At 35.1% G+C, this 14,583-nt stretch overlaps 1 protein-coding gene across 1 annotated transcript in view; it reads left to right on the top strand.

Moving 5' to 3' along the window:
* Positions 1–14,583, top strand: part of PLCZ1 (phospholipase C zeta 1) — an 83,407-nt gene that overhangs the window by 23,484 nt on the left and 45,340 nt on the right. Inside the window, exon 4 of the mRNA XM_044679072.1 lies at positions 12,414–12,477. Within this exon, the coding sequence (XP_044535007.1) occupies positions 12,414–12,477 (64 nt within the window). The remainder of the gene's footprint in view (positions 1–12,413; positions 12,478–14,583) is intronic.

Genomic DNA, 14,583 nt, shown 5'->3' on the forward strand with positions numbered 1-14,583 from the left:
ACTCCCCTGTTTCCCTTGATTTATCCCCTCTGACTTTCTCAGAAGGGTTAGATAAGAGTTTTATGTCCCAATGGATAGTATAGCTACTCTTCCTTCTCTGGGTTGATTACACTGAGAGTAAGTTTGATTATTATCTCTTAATACTCTCTTCCTCTCCTACTTATAATAGTATTTGTCCCCTCTCCTTCCCATACCCTCTTTGTGTGTAATAGAATATCCTATTTTTCTTATTCACTCAAGTTTCTCTTGGTGTCCCCTGTTATTCACCCCCTCTTTCCCATCCCCCATGTCATCTTAGATTATTTAGTGTTCCACCCTCACCCTGTGAATTATTCTTCTGATTACTATAATAGTGGATACTGTAATAGTGAATAGAGTTCACTACACAGAATTATACATAACATTTCTCTACATAGGAATACATATAATTAGATGTTACTGAGGCCCTTAGAAAGGCAAATTTAAAAATTATAAGTTTTCTTTCTTTCCCCTCTGTTTCTTATTTACCTTTTCATGTTTCTCTCGATTTTTGTGGTTGGATATCAAACTTTCCATTTAGCCCTGGTCTTTTCTGTGCAAATACTAGGAATTCTTCAATTTTGTTGAATGCCCATACTTTCCCCTGGAAATATATATCGTCAATTTTGCTGGATAGTTGATCCATGGTTGCAGGCCCAGCTCTCTTGCCTTTCTGAATATTGTATTCCAAGCCTTGCGATCTTTTAGCGTGGAGGCTGCCAGATCCTGTGTGATCCTGATTGGTGCTCCTTGATATTTGAATTGTCTTTTTCTGGCTTCTTATAAGATTTTTTCTTTGCTTGAAAGCTTTTGAATTTGGCAATAATATTTCTAACCATTTTCTTCTCTGGGTCGAATGTAGTTGGTGTTCTATGGATCCTTTCAATGTCTATATTGCCCTCTTGTTGTAGGACTTCAGGGCAATTTTGCTGAATAATTTCTTTTAGTACGGAGTCCAGGTTTCTATTAATTTCTGGTTTTTCTGGAAGACCAATTATTCTCAAATTGTCTCTTCTAGACCGGTTTTCTTGGTCTGTCACTCTCTCATTGAGATATTTCATATTTCCTTCTATTTTTTCAGTCTTTTGACTTTGTTTTATTTGTTCTTGTTGTCTTGAGAGATCATTAGCTTCTAATTGCTCAATTCTAGCCTTTAGGGACTGGTTTTCGGCTCTAAACTTTTCATTTTCAGCTATGAACTTTTCAATCTGGTCATTTCTGGTGTTCAATTTGCTTATCAGTTCATTTGATTTCTGAGCCTCACTTTCCAATTGCAAGATTCTACCTTTTAAACTGTTATTTTCTTGCCAGATCTCTTCCACCTTCCTCAGAATCTCAGTTTTGAACTCTTCCTTAGCTTGTGAGGAGTTTTCCTTATTTGAGGAGGGTCCTGATGCTTGTTTGTTCTCCTCCTCTGTTTGCTCGGTTGTCTGAATTTTCTCTGTGTAAAAGTTGTCGAGTGTTAAAGACTTCTTTTTCTTGTTGTTTAGCTTTCTCTTCTGAACTTCCTGAGTCTGGGTAGCCATCATTAGCCCAGCAGCTTCTCAGCTTTATCCTCGCCACGGTCTTTTGGCTTCTGAGGTCTGAGTTCTGGTTTTTTCCAAGGTCAAGCCCCCTGGTGGACACCCTTGCTTGATCCTCTGCTGGAGGTTCCTTTACAAGTCTCAGGGCGCTGCTTCCACAGTCGTATCCCCATCTGCACTCGTTCCCCACTCAGGGTTTCAGAGCTTTGGCTAGTGGCTGTGTCTGCCTCCACCCACGCCTCCGCCACACCTGCGCTCTCCCGCGCTCAAATTTCGGGTGCGTTCTTTGGCTTATTGGGGTCCCAAATCTTGCTGCTCTCAGGAACAGGCCCTGGAGCTGCCAATGACTTGATGGGTGCCCCAAACTTGATCTATTTCTTTTTAACTGGCTTCGGCTCTATAGGTGTTGTGTGTGGAGTGGGTGGGGGTGGGGTGGTTGCTCAGCCCGAGATTTAGTGAGAGCTGTTTCACCCCTTTATAGCATGGTAGTATCCCGATTCCACATACCTTCCACACTGCACCCTTTTGTGGGGTTCCTCCGTTCGTCTGGACTTGTTTTTATGTCCCCTTGAGGAGTTTTGTGTGTTTCGGTCAGGAGAGGTTAAGAGCTGCTTTTTACTCTGCCGCCATCTTAACCCGGACTATATATTTACTTTTGAATGACTGATTAATAGCATTAATATCTTTTACACTGTTTCTTATTCACTACTCTTATAACCACTATTACAATTTAGGACCTCACTGTCTTTTGCCTACATGACTCAATCAGTTAACAATTTTTCAATAAGTACATACTTATTGAGCATATGAATGCAATAAATATAGCATATCTATTCACAAAGAACTTACCTTCTAGTGGGAGAGACAAGAAATACATAGGTGGATTCCCACAAATAAGTGTGTGTGTGTGTGTGTGTGTGTGTGTGTGTGTGTGTGTGTATTGAATAAATATAAGGAGAAAAAGTACACGTAAAAAATTAAATACAAATAGTTTGAGTGGGAGAACACTAGCAATTGAGGGCATTTGGAAAGCTTTATTCAGAAGTTGATGCTTAAGCTGCATCTTGAAGGAAGAAAGAAACTCTTTGAGACAGAGGTGAAGAGAGAATGCATTATTCTAGGCATAAGGGAAAGTTAATGCAAAGGAACAGAGAAAAGAGATGAAGTGTCATATGTGAGGAAAAGAAAGCCAGTTTGATAGATTGCAGAGTTCAATAAGTATAATGAACCTGGAAAGATAGGTTAAAGCAAAAGGATGGAAGGTTTTACAAGCCATAAAGAAGGGTTCATATTGGATTCCAGAGATAAAAGGAAGTCACTGGAGTTTATTGATTAGGGAAGTGATACAGTCATATTTGTGTTTAAGGAAAATTGATTTGGCAACACTGGGGATGATGGACTGCAGGGGGAAGAAACTTGAAGCAAAGAAGCCCAATGAGAAGGGCTGTTGCTATAATCTAGGTGAAAGTTGAAGGATATTTGAACTATAATGGTACCTGTGTGTATGTGAGAGATATTGCAATATTAGAGACTATGAGATTTGCCATTTGACTGGATATATGGGATGAGGAAAATGCCAAAGTTAAGACCATGGGGAACTGTAACAATGGTAATATATTTTAGAGAAAAAAGAATGCTTGGAATAGTAGTCGATTGGGTGAGGGGATATGACATGTTCAGCTGTTCGTGTTGAGTCTGAGATGCCTCTGGGACATCCAGTCTGAAATGTTCAAAATTAATTAGTGATGTGATTCTGATCATCATCATCATAAAACATAACACAGTGCCTAGAATACAGTAAGGACTAAGAAGTCTTTATTAACTGACTGACTGACCTAGCCACTGAACGCATATGGCAGTTGTGAACCTGATGGTTTCAACAGAACAAGGGAAATATGGGGGACAGGTAGATTTAGTTCAGGTTGTTGGGGCTTTGAAGAAGTAAGCACGCTCTTTTATTACTGGTAGAACTGTGGATTGGTATAATCATTTTGAAAAGCAACACAGCACAATATAGATATGTATAACAAGAGCTACAAAACTCTTTGTCCTATGAAAGTCTTGCTCTAAGGATGTCAACGGGATAAATAAATGCAAGCAAATTAAACAAAAATAAAAGCAACATTATTTGTCATAGGAAAGCACAGGAAACAACTGATGCTGACACCAACTGGGGAATGGCTAAATGAATTGAGGTAGATGAGTGTAATGGAAATGTATTCAGAAATTGACCAATAGGACAAAATGTAGAAAGAACTAGGAAATAAAGGTAGATCAGAACAACAACTTAAGCATTAACTCTTAATAGTGTAAATAAAAATAACATTTTGTTAACAGGAACAGGTCTTTGATCTCTTTAATATGAATACTCTCTAATCAAGGGCAAATTACGACTTCCCATTCTGTGGTATCCTTGTTCATATCCTCTCCTAAAATGTACCAAAGAATCAGAGAATTTAATAATTGGAATGATTCATCAGTTAACTATGTAGTCCTTTCATACCTGAAAAGTAATCCTTTCTACCACATACCTGACAAGTACTCACCCAACCTTTTTCTTAAAGACCTCGGAAGAAATGTAACTTCTTCTGAAAGCAATTAATTAATTGTAAGATAATAAACATTAAGAATCAACTATATGCCAGACATTGTGCTAAACACAGGGGAAACAAAAAGAGGTAAAAGACAGTCTTTTTACTTAAGGAACTCACAATATAATGGAGAGAGATAATAAGCAAGACATATTTACAGACAGTAATATGTAGGATAAATAGTAAAAAATTAAAAGAATAAATCTATTAGAATTAAGAGGGAAATCCTTCCTATAAAAGATGGGATTTTAGTTGAGACTTGAAAGAAGTTAGGAAAGAAAGTAGGTAAAGGAGCAAGATTATTTCAGGTATGGGGAATAGCTAGAAAAAAAATCTGGAACCAAGAGATGGATTGTCTTGTTAATGGAACAGCAAGATCAGGATGGAAGAGTACCTGCCAGGGAGTAAGGTATAAGAAGACAGGAAAGGTAGAAAGGGGCTTGGTTATGAAGGGCTTTGTATATAAAGCAGAGGACTTTGTATTTGATCACAGAGTTTATAGAGAGCCACAAGAATTTACTGAAGGGTGAGCTATCAAATAGTCAGACCTGAGCTTTAAAAAAATCATTTTGGTAGCTGAATGGAGAATAGATTGAAGTGAGGAGAGAGTTGAGGCAGACAGATCTACCACCAGGCTACTGTGGTATAGCAGATGTGAGGTGGTGAGACCCTGAGAACTAGAGTAGTGGTAAAGTGGTAAAGTGGTAGAGTAGAGTTGCAATCCTGAGGGACTGGGAGTATTGTGTCACCTATAGCAGTGCTGCCCAACTAAAATAGAAAAGGGGTCATTAATTCATATGTGAGGATCTCTGGAGGTCACATTTTAACTAAGAAATTAGCATCAAGAAAGCTTAACTATTACCTATGTTCTATTATATTTTTAATTATTTTGTTAAATATTTCCCCAATTACATTTTAATCCATTTTAGCATGCGAGGATGTTGTGGCCACATGTTTGACAACTCTGCTTTATAATAACAAGGAAGTTAGGAGGGAGAAGAAGATTTAGAGAGGGAAACAAAATGAGTTCAGTTTTGGAAATGTTATGTTCAAGATGTCTATTGGACATACTGTTTGAGATGTCTGAAAGGCAGTTGGAGATGCAAGATTGGAGGTCAGTAGAGAAATTAGGGCAATTATAGGTAGAGTCGAGAATCATTGGCAATAGAGGCAATAATTAAAACACTTGGAAGCTTATGATATTACTAAATAAAATAGTATAGAGAGAGAAAAGAGGAAAGTCCAGGATAGAACCTTGTGGAACACATATGGTTAGAGAGTATGATCAGGAAGATAATTTAGCAAAAGAAGCAGAGGATTGATCAGATAGATAGGAGAACCAGGAGAGGGTAGAGTCCTTCAAATTTAGAGAGGTTAGTGTATTAAAGGAGTATAGAGCAAGCAGTGGTGTTGAAAACTGCTGAGAGGTCAAGGAGGAGAAGGATTGAGAAGAGGCTATTGAATCTGGCAAATAAAAGATCATTGATTATTTTTATAACAGCTAAAATTAAGGTAGACTGAGACAGGAAGTTCTGAGCATGATTGATTTATTAGTAAAATATAAATTTATTAATAGGATCTCAGCTTCCCCAGCTGAGACTGAATATGAGAGGGACAGCTCTCTTTTATAGTTCTGGGTAATACAAAATGAAGAATGGGACTTTGTAGGCAAGGAACAACCTATCATTGGTTAAAAAAATCTCAAATTAAAAATGGTGAAATCAGTGTGAATGGTTGCAGAGTTGAGCCATGGGGTAAAGATATAATTGGTTGAAAATTAGGAATAAAGGGCTAGCAACAATCTCCTTTTTACCTCATGCCACTCAGAAATATTTATTGTTTAGAGTTGACGATCAAAGTTAGAGAAAGTAGACCAGACTTCTTTGGATAACAAACCTGACATCCTTGAAGGAGAACTTGGTGGTATAAAAATAGCACACCATACTCCCTGCTGCTCATCAGTATTATTTTAGGGTAATAGATTTCCATGACACAAGAACAGAAGTGTATTAACAAGAAAATCAGATTTCTAAACTTTCTAAAATTTCTAAACTAAACTAAACAGGCCAGGTGAATTTCTGAACTAAGTTTAGAGACCAAAAAACATGACTTACATGTTTATAGGTCAAAAGTAATTAACTGTAAATAGGATCAATTAAAAGATGGCACAGAGTCAAGCTCATTATTTCCCTTTGGAGATAATGGTTTCATTGGAATGAGGAGTTTGGAAATCAGATTGTAAGGGGTTAAGAGAAGAGTAAGAAGAAAGAAAATAGTAGGGGTTAAGAGAAGAGTAAGAAGAAAGAAAATAGTGACACTTATCATAGATGGCTTTTTCTGGGAGTTTAGGCACAAAAATCAGAAGATTTACATAGGGTGATAGTGGGAATGGAAGAATGAAGTGAAGGTTTTCGAGGGTAGGGGAGACATAAGTATATTTGTAAGAAGTAGGGAAAGAACCTCTAGACAGGGAGAGATTGAAGATAACTGATAAGAGTGGATAATCTATAGTGGGGCAATGTGTTAGAGGAGACAGGGTGGAATGGGATCTCCTTTTTAGGAATAGGGGTTAGCTTCGGTAAAGAATCACTTCTTAAAGTGAGATGTTGGTGACAGGAGATAATGGCAGAAGGCACCTAGAATTTGGAAGAGGGGAGAAAAGGATGCTGATGATGAATGGCCTTAATGTAAACTATGAGGCAAGTTTGAGAGAATTGAACTCTGAGAAATCCATAATGAAAAGATTTGCAAGAGCTTCTGTGGAGTATGGGACAGAAGTTCAACAAGGAAGGTAAAATAGTATAGCACTAGCAATGAGGAATCAGTTGAGATTGTGCAGGATGCTCTTAAATCAAAGCTAAAATTGATTCTTTGTAACTTAAATACATTCCTCCTAGTTCTGTCTTCCAGGGCCAAGCAGAAATAAGTCTAATCCTTCCATCATTGGACAGCTTTTAAAATGCTTGAAGACAGCTGTCACTTCTCCCTTGAATATTATCTTCTCCATTATAACGATCCACAGTTCCTTCAATAAGTCCTCATCTGGAATGAGTTTAAAACCTTCATCATTTTAGTTGTCCTCTACTGGATGATAACATAGTAAATGTTTTCTAGATCTTTTAATATTTTGTGGGTACCAGTGGAGTCTTGTATTTTCTAGCTGTTATCTTCCCTCTTCCTGTGTGATACATAGTCCTTTTCTTACTATTAATTTCTTTGTATTCAAGTCCTCATTGGTAACATGTTCCAACTTAATCACATCCACCATGTCTCGGCATTGCCTTTTAGGCTACTTTCAATTTTATTGTCTTGGGAGATGATTGTGGTATTTTAGAACCTATTCTTGTTCCTGGTAATTGTCTGTCTAACCATCTCATGAATTGAAAATACCCCAATATATGATGTAATAAACAAAAAGCCATGGGTTTTTCCTTTGTATATATAGAATGTTTTATAACCTGAAGATCAGTTTGAGGGAATAGAGCTGTGAGAAATCCATGTTATGAACAAATTTAATGGCATTTTTGTTCTTTTGGCTAACCTTGTTCTCTGAACTACAAATCCCTTATCTTATGATCTAATAGTCATCCATGTGGAATGGTAAATTCACAGGTTCTGGGAAAGTTTCTCAAACACAAATCAAAGCCATGAAGCTCAATAAATTCACAAAACCAAACATAATTTGAGGCAGATTCCCCCCACCCCTTTCATTTTTGTTCGTTTTCTCAGTCAATTATATTGCAATAAGATTAACAAGTATATATCTTGGAGCAGGGTTAACAGAAAATATCATGTCTTTCTACAATCGGTGTCCTAAAGCCCCTGGTAACAGGAAAACCAGACGAATACCAGTAATGCATATAATATAGAGAGGATCTTTTTAGAATATGACGAAATATGGAAACCGCCAACTGAGCTCACATCTCGAGTATGTGCCAATATTGGTGGCAGAAACTCAAGTTTACATGTGGCTTCAGAAAACTGTCCATTCACATTTCTCATCCTCTACAACCCTAGAGGGTTATAAATAAAATTCTTCAATAGAGGTCCTTGGGATACAAATTTTTTTTATATATGTGTTGTCTTTTCTTTCTCTACTCAGTCCCCCAGTTTACCACAAGATAAATGTTAGAAAAACATTCACTGCCAAGTAATAATGAAAAATAGTCAAGAAGCCTTGATTTATTCTCCCTATAATTTTTCTATATCATCTTAGAATAGAACTAATGTAAGTAGTCCATAATTCTCAGAGACATAGGAACTCTGGGAAAATAATGGTGTTTAAAAACAAAGGTTTTTTTTGGTCTGTGTGCTTATGTGATCTCTGGAGTATTTTGCTTTCACTGCAAGAAGTGCCTAATTTTTCAAATTGTATCTAGAGCCTCCCTTTCCCTCTACCCTTTATTTTTCCGTATGCTTTATTGCTCATATGTACTTCTTATCTAAATATGTGATCTAATGTACTTGTATCAATAGGTTCTCCATCTACATTTTTATAATCTTTGCAATGTGCATTCTTCATCTATTTGGTTTTTCTTAAGCTAGTTGTTGAATCAACCTCTTGAATGTCTGTAGATTCAATTTGAGGGTCTTGCAATATTTTGAACTATATAAATTTTAAATTCTTATTATAAATAAAACCAGAACATGCCAAGCCATTGTAGTTAAATAAAAGGATGACTCACTAATTTCTCCTCAGTGAGGTTTATAGAGGAGTTGTGGAATATTTTTCTTCTTGTATTCAAAGGTGACAACTTTTCATATGGCTCTTAATACTAAGAAAGTCTTTTTTCAATAATTGTTATTTCATGTCCTTTGTATATGTCATCTACATGTTTGTGTTATTTCTACATATATACATATATGCATATTATATATCAAATCCTTGCCAGAGATAATTCCATGTAATGATTTTTCTCATGTGATAGTTGCTTTTTTGTTCTGATAAATGAATTTGACCTGTGTAATATATTTTTATTTTGTGTAATTGAAATTATTTTTCTTTTGGCATTACCCCTTCTTCTATTTAGAGTTTTAGAGCTCCTATTTTTGTCATAGTTCTGAAAATCACGTGAATTTATTTTCTTTTGAATTTTTGATTCTGTGGCCATTAATATTCAGATCACAAAAACATTTTGTATTTATTGTTGTATGTGGTATAAGGTAAAGAGACATTGTGGCATGATGAATAAAGAGCCAATCTTAGAGTTAGGAGGATATAAATTTAAATGAACCTCTGGAATATACTGTTTAAAAACCTGAACAAATAATTTAACCTCTTAATGCCACTTATTCTCTAAAACTATGATTTACAGAGTAGTTATTTAACCACCTTAGTAAAGGGAGTTGTTACATTGTGAATCCCCTATATCAGTGATGGGCAAACTACAGCTCACGGGCCAGATGTGACCTCCTGAAATGTTCATTATTCTTAATCTGACGAATACAATGAGTAGGATACAATATAATGAAACTTCAAAAGAGTTGTCTTAGAAATAGACTGACAGATAAGCATTTCCTTTCCTTTGGCCCCCTCTTTAAAAAGTTTGCCCATCACTGCCCTATATCAATGAAATCACAGATCTGATTCTAAAAAATGATATAACTTACTGGTCACAGGCTAATTTTTGCTAATCTGTTTTCCAATTTTTTTCATGTTTTTGATAAATAGGGAGTTCTTCCTCAAGTAATATATGTTCTTTTTCAGTAACTGAGTTTAATTGTTTCTGATTCTTTTTTAATTTTTTTTTTTAGAAAAAAATTTTCCATGGTTCCATGATTCATGTTCTTACTCTCCCTGCTCTGCCCCCCCCCCATAGCCAATATGCATTTCCACTGGTTTTTTCATGTGTCATCTGATTCTTTTTTAAAAAGTCTATTAGCTCTCACTAATCTGCTTTTTAATTTTATAAACCATTATCAAATAATTTTAATGATCACAGCTTTATAATATCACTTGAAGTCTGGAAAAGCTATTCTTTTGCTATTTCTCTATTCTTACTTTCTTCCTTATTTTCATTGATATTTTGAACTTTGTTCCTTCAAATGAATTTTCTTACATATATAGTTTTATAAAGTATTCCCTTGGTAGTTTAATGGTATAACTCTAAAACTATAAATTAATTTAATTAGTGACATTATTTCTTTATCACATATAATTACTTATATATTTAATTGGCATGGTTCAATCATGCCCAATGATGATTATTCTAGTTACTTAAGCCATTCAATTTTTTTTAAAAGAATACTTTGTAATTCCAATTATGTAAGTCTATAGTGTGCCTTGGTAAATTGACTCAAATATTTAATGCATTTTCCAGCTGCTTTGAATGGAATTTTTCTTTTTATTATTTTTGCCAGATTTGATTATACATATATATGCTAATGATTTTCATATATTGACTTTGTAAACTACTACTTTATTAAAGATTAGATTCTTTGCTGATTCTCTTAGGTTTTCTAAGTAAATCATCATGTAATCTGTAAATAGAGATAATTTTGTCTCTTCTTTCCCTTTATTTATGCCTTTGATTTCTTTCTCTTGTATTATTGCTGCTATTAGCATTTCTAGAATTATGTTAAAAAAAAACCAACAGGGAGTAGAAATATTCTTGCTTTACTCCTGTATTCTAATGGAAAAGCTTCAAGTGTTTCTTCATTACAAAAAAAATGTTAGCTACTTTCTAACAGGAGAATACTGCTTACTCTCCTCGAAGTTTCGATACTATTGCACATATTTCTCACTGTCCAGGCAGTTGTAAAATCTGTTTGATCCTGTTTTCATTGTATTCCTTACATGCATCCTCTTCTTTCCCACTTATAGTTACTATCTTAATTCAGATATTTATTACTTTTCATCTGGATTGTAATAAAGTTTCCTAATTGGATCCTCTGCTTTCATGTTTTCTTCTCTCCAATCCACCCTTTACAAAGTTGCCACAAATTAATTGCTTATAAAGGCACAAGTCTGACTGTATCACTTCCCTGCTCAAAAATCTCAGTGTTTCCATATCTCCACTGAGGAAAAAATCAACAATTCAGCTTTGCATCTATAGCCCTCTACATTCCAGATTGAATTTTACCTTTCTAAATTTACTTTGCATTAATACTCTTCATTTATATTACATTCTACTCATGCTAGTCAATGACACCAATTATTTCTGGTTCTCAGCACCAGATATAATTGGAGGTTTAAGAATTGACCAGCAATATGGATTTTTTTTTAAGTTCAGGGGACAAATATTTCCTTGCATTCCTGAAAGGGATCTGAATTTTTGTGCTCTTTGATTTGGGAACTTGAGTCACTCTTAGGAGTTTTAAGCATTACACACAGCCTTCAGCATGGCAAACTGAGAAGAAAGAGCAGGGAAATCACAAGATGAAATGAAAAATACTAGCACTATAGGAGCAACTCTGGAAGAAGAAACTGAAAAAGGAGAAACAAAAAGTTAAATCTGAAAGGAGGGAGGAATTGCAACAAAGGAGGAGACCAATGTGGGCCACCTAGACTTTTAGGTAAACAATGATTATGATGTTGGCAATAATAATAATAATAATAACAATAATAAACAACTAACATTTATGTAGCATCTACTGTATGTCACGCACTGTGCTAAATGCTTTATAAATATCTTATTTGGTCCTCTTTATAACCATGGCAGTTAGGTGCTATTATTAGTTCTATTTCAAAGATGAAGAAATTCAGGCAAACAGGAGTTAAGTGGCTTGCTCAAAGTCCCACAGATAGTATCTGAGGCTAGTTTTGAACTCAGGTCTTCCTGACTACAGATCTAACATCATCTACTGTGCTGTCTAGTGACCCAGATGCCTAGCTGTATTTTCAGAAAAAACTCGGTGTGTACCTTCAGTAAGCTCAGCTCAAGTATTCTGTTCTAAGATGTTTAGAGAAGGTAGAAGTCTACTTCGATATCTTCCTTTTCTGTTCTACTTCTCCCACTCCTTATATTATTACCATTTGGGGTGTTTTTTCTGTCACTTCTTACCCTTGTACCAGTGATTCCTGTTAGATTGTAATGTCCTGAATGGTACTGGCAATGCCGTCTCCCTGTTGCTTCCTATCAGTCTACTTTGTTGCAGGCTGTATATATCTTTTAAAATTCTCAGGTGTGACTCAAATCCCTTCCATTCCAAAGACGGAAATAGTTAAAATCATCGCTTTATCAAGGGAATTCTTATTGCCCTTAGTGTGCAAATCTGGATATAACCAATATGCTATAGGCTCACAATTGCAAAATGTGTCTAACTATGTCTCTTTCTTCAGGCTATCTCCTAATCTCAGGAATCATCTTGATAGGTTTGAAGTATCTTTCTCTAATATTATAAGGGTGAGTGCCTATTTTGGGTGTGTTTCTCCCACTGTTGGCTTCCAGTATGTAGCTGCTCAGTTCCATTTAATCAAATAGCTTTTACATACAGATATTAACTTCTAAGATATAGCAAGAACAGAAGTACAAGCATTCTCTCTCCGCCTCCAAACTCCCTCATACCTTAGAGGCACAGTTCTTCCCTGTATTGTCTCTGTCACTGGCAAGAATGAGTTCAGATTTAATATAATTTCTACATAGTGTTGATCTTACAAGTTCAGATCCAAATGTGTCAGGACTAAAAATGGATGGATATTTAGTACGACTAGGATGAATCCCTGCTCTTTGACTTGGATCTTTATTCTTCTCACACACTAGCTTTTCTACTTGGGAAAAATTGTTGGGAAACCTGGGAAGCAGTTTGGAAGAAACTAGATATTGGCCAACATTTTACACCCCTTATCAAGTTAAGATCAATATACATAAATGACCTAGACCTAAAGGGAGACATTGTAAGCACATTAGATGAGCAGGGAACATTTGCTATCTATCAGATTTATGGATAGGAGAATTTATGAATAAATAAGAGATAGAAAGCATTTTGATATTTAAAATGAATAATTTTGAGTATGTTAAGTTAAAAAGGGTTTTGTACAAATAAAACTAGTGTAGCCAAGATTACAAGGAAAGCAGAAAATTGGGAAAAATTTTTATAGATAATATCTTGGATACATGTCTCATATCTAAAATAGAGAACATCATCAAATTCATAAGAATATAAGCCATTCTCCAGTTGATAAACAAATGGTTAAAAGATATGAACATACAGTTTTGGATGAAGAAATCAAAGCTATATATAACCATATGAAAAATGCTTTGAGTCATTGTTGTTTAAAGAAATGAAAATGTAAGAAATTCTGAGATATCATCTCATACTGATCTGATTGGCTAAAATTAATTATGTTCAACGTTATAACATTGTGTATTATACCTTTTGGCCCAGAAATACCACTTATATGGTTTCTTTCCTAAAGTGATCAGGGAAAAAGGAAAAGAACCTATATATATTCTAAAAGTTGTAGTTTTGATTGTAATGGAATGTAAGAAATGACAAAGAGATTAATTTAAGAAAATAAAAAGACCAATATGAAATTATGCAGGATGAAACAAGCAGACTCAGTGACCATTATATACAACAGAAATATTGTTTGAAGAATAACTTGTGTATGTCAACCTCCAGAGAAAGAACTGAAAAATAGAAATAAGCAAGATGTAGTTTTATGTATACATATATCTTTTTGTTAAATGATGCCTTCTTTAGCATGGAGAGAGGTAGGAAGGAGGGAAATACCTGGTTATTTTAATGTAACAAAAAATAAATTTAAAAAATAAAACATATGCCTAGCTAACTATTACCACTTACAGAATGCTTATTCATGATGCTCAGGTTTTTATAAGGCACTTTCATTACATGTCATCACAACTCTCACAGAAGCAACACTCCATAGACTTTTTTTTTTTTTTTGGAGAGGAACTGCAGCAGAGGCACTTTGACCATGCTTGTAGAGACTGGGTTTGTTGATCAGTCTTCTGTTATATCAGATTGCTAATTTGTTCTCAAACCCCTACTGTCTATGCCTCATCTGTATAGCTTTGGACAGATTGTTTTTCCATACCTAGAATAAACTCTTTATTTCCACCTTTTAGAAAATATCGAATCCTTATAGGCTTAGCTCAGGTGTCAACTTTTATGGGAAGCCTCAACTGATTACTTCAGTGCTTTCTTCTTTGGCAAATTACAATGTTTATTTATCTATGAACAAGCTATTGTCTTCCTGTAGAACTCTTGGAGAGTTTTGTATCTGTTAGTTTTTCTATACCTATGAAATGCAAATGGTAAATGTTTAATAGATTTTCATTGAATTACCAGCATCTTTTGAGAATGTCACCTTTAATTGAACCTATTGATTTTCCCTATTTGTTGTTTTGGGGCATATTTTCTTCTGTACACAATTTTAATCACTTATTTCCAACTGCTCATTATTTCAGTAGTTTTTGTTTAAAAAGGAAATGACACATCCTTGCTTTCTCTTTTCCTAAATTGTGTTGACTTTTCCTTTTTTTGTT

This window comes from Gracilinanus agilis, chromosome 5, assembly GCF_016433145.1.
Source record: "Gracilinanus agilis isolate LMUSP501 chromosome 5, AgileGrace, whole genome shotgun sequence".
NCBI lineage: Eukaryota > Metazoa > Chordata > Mammalia > Didelphimorphia > Didelphidae > Gracilinanus > Gracilinanus agilis.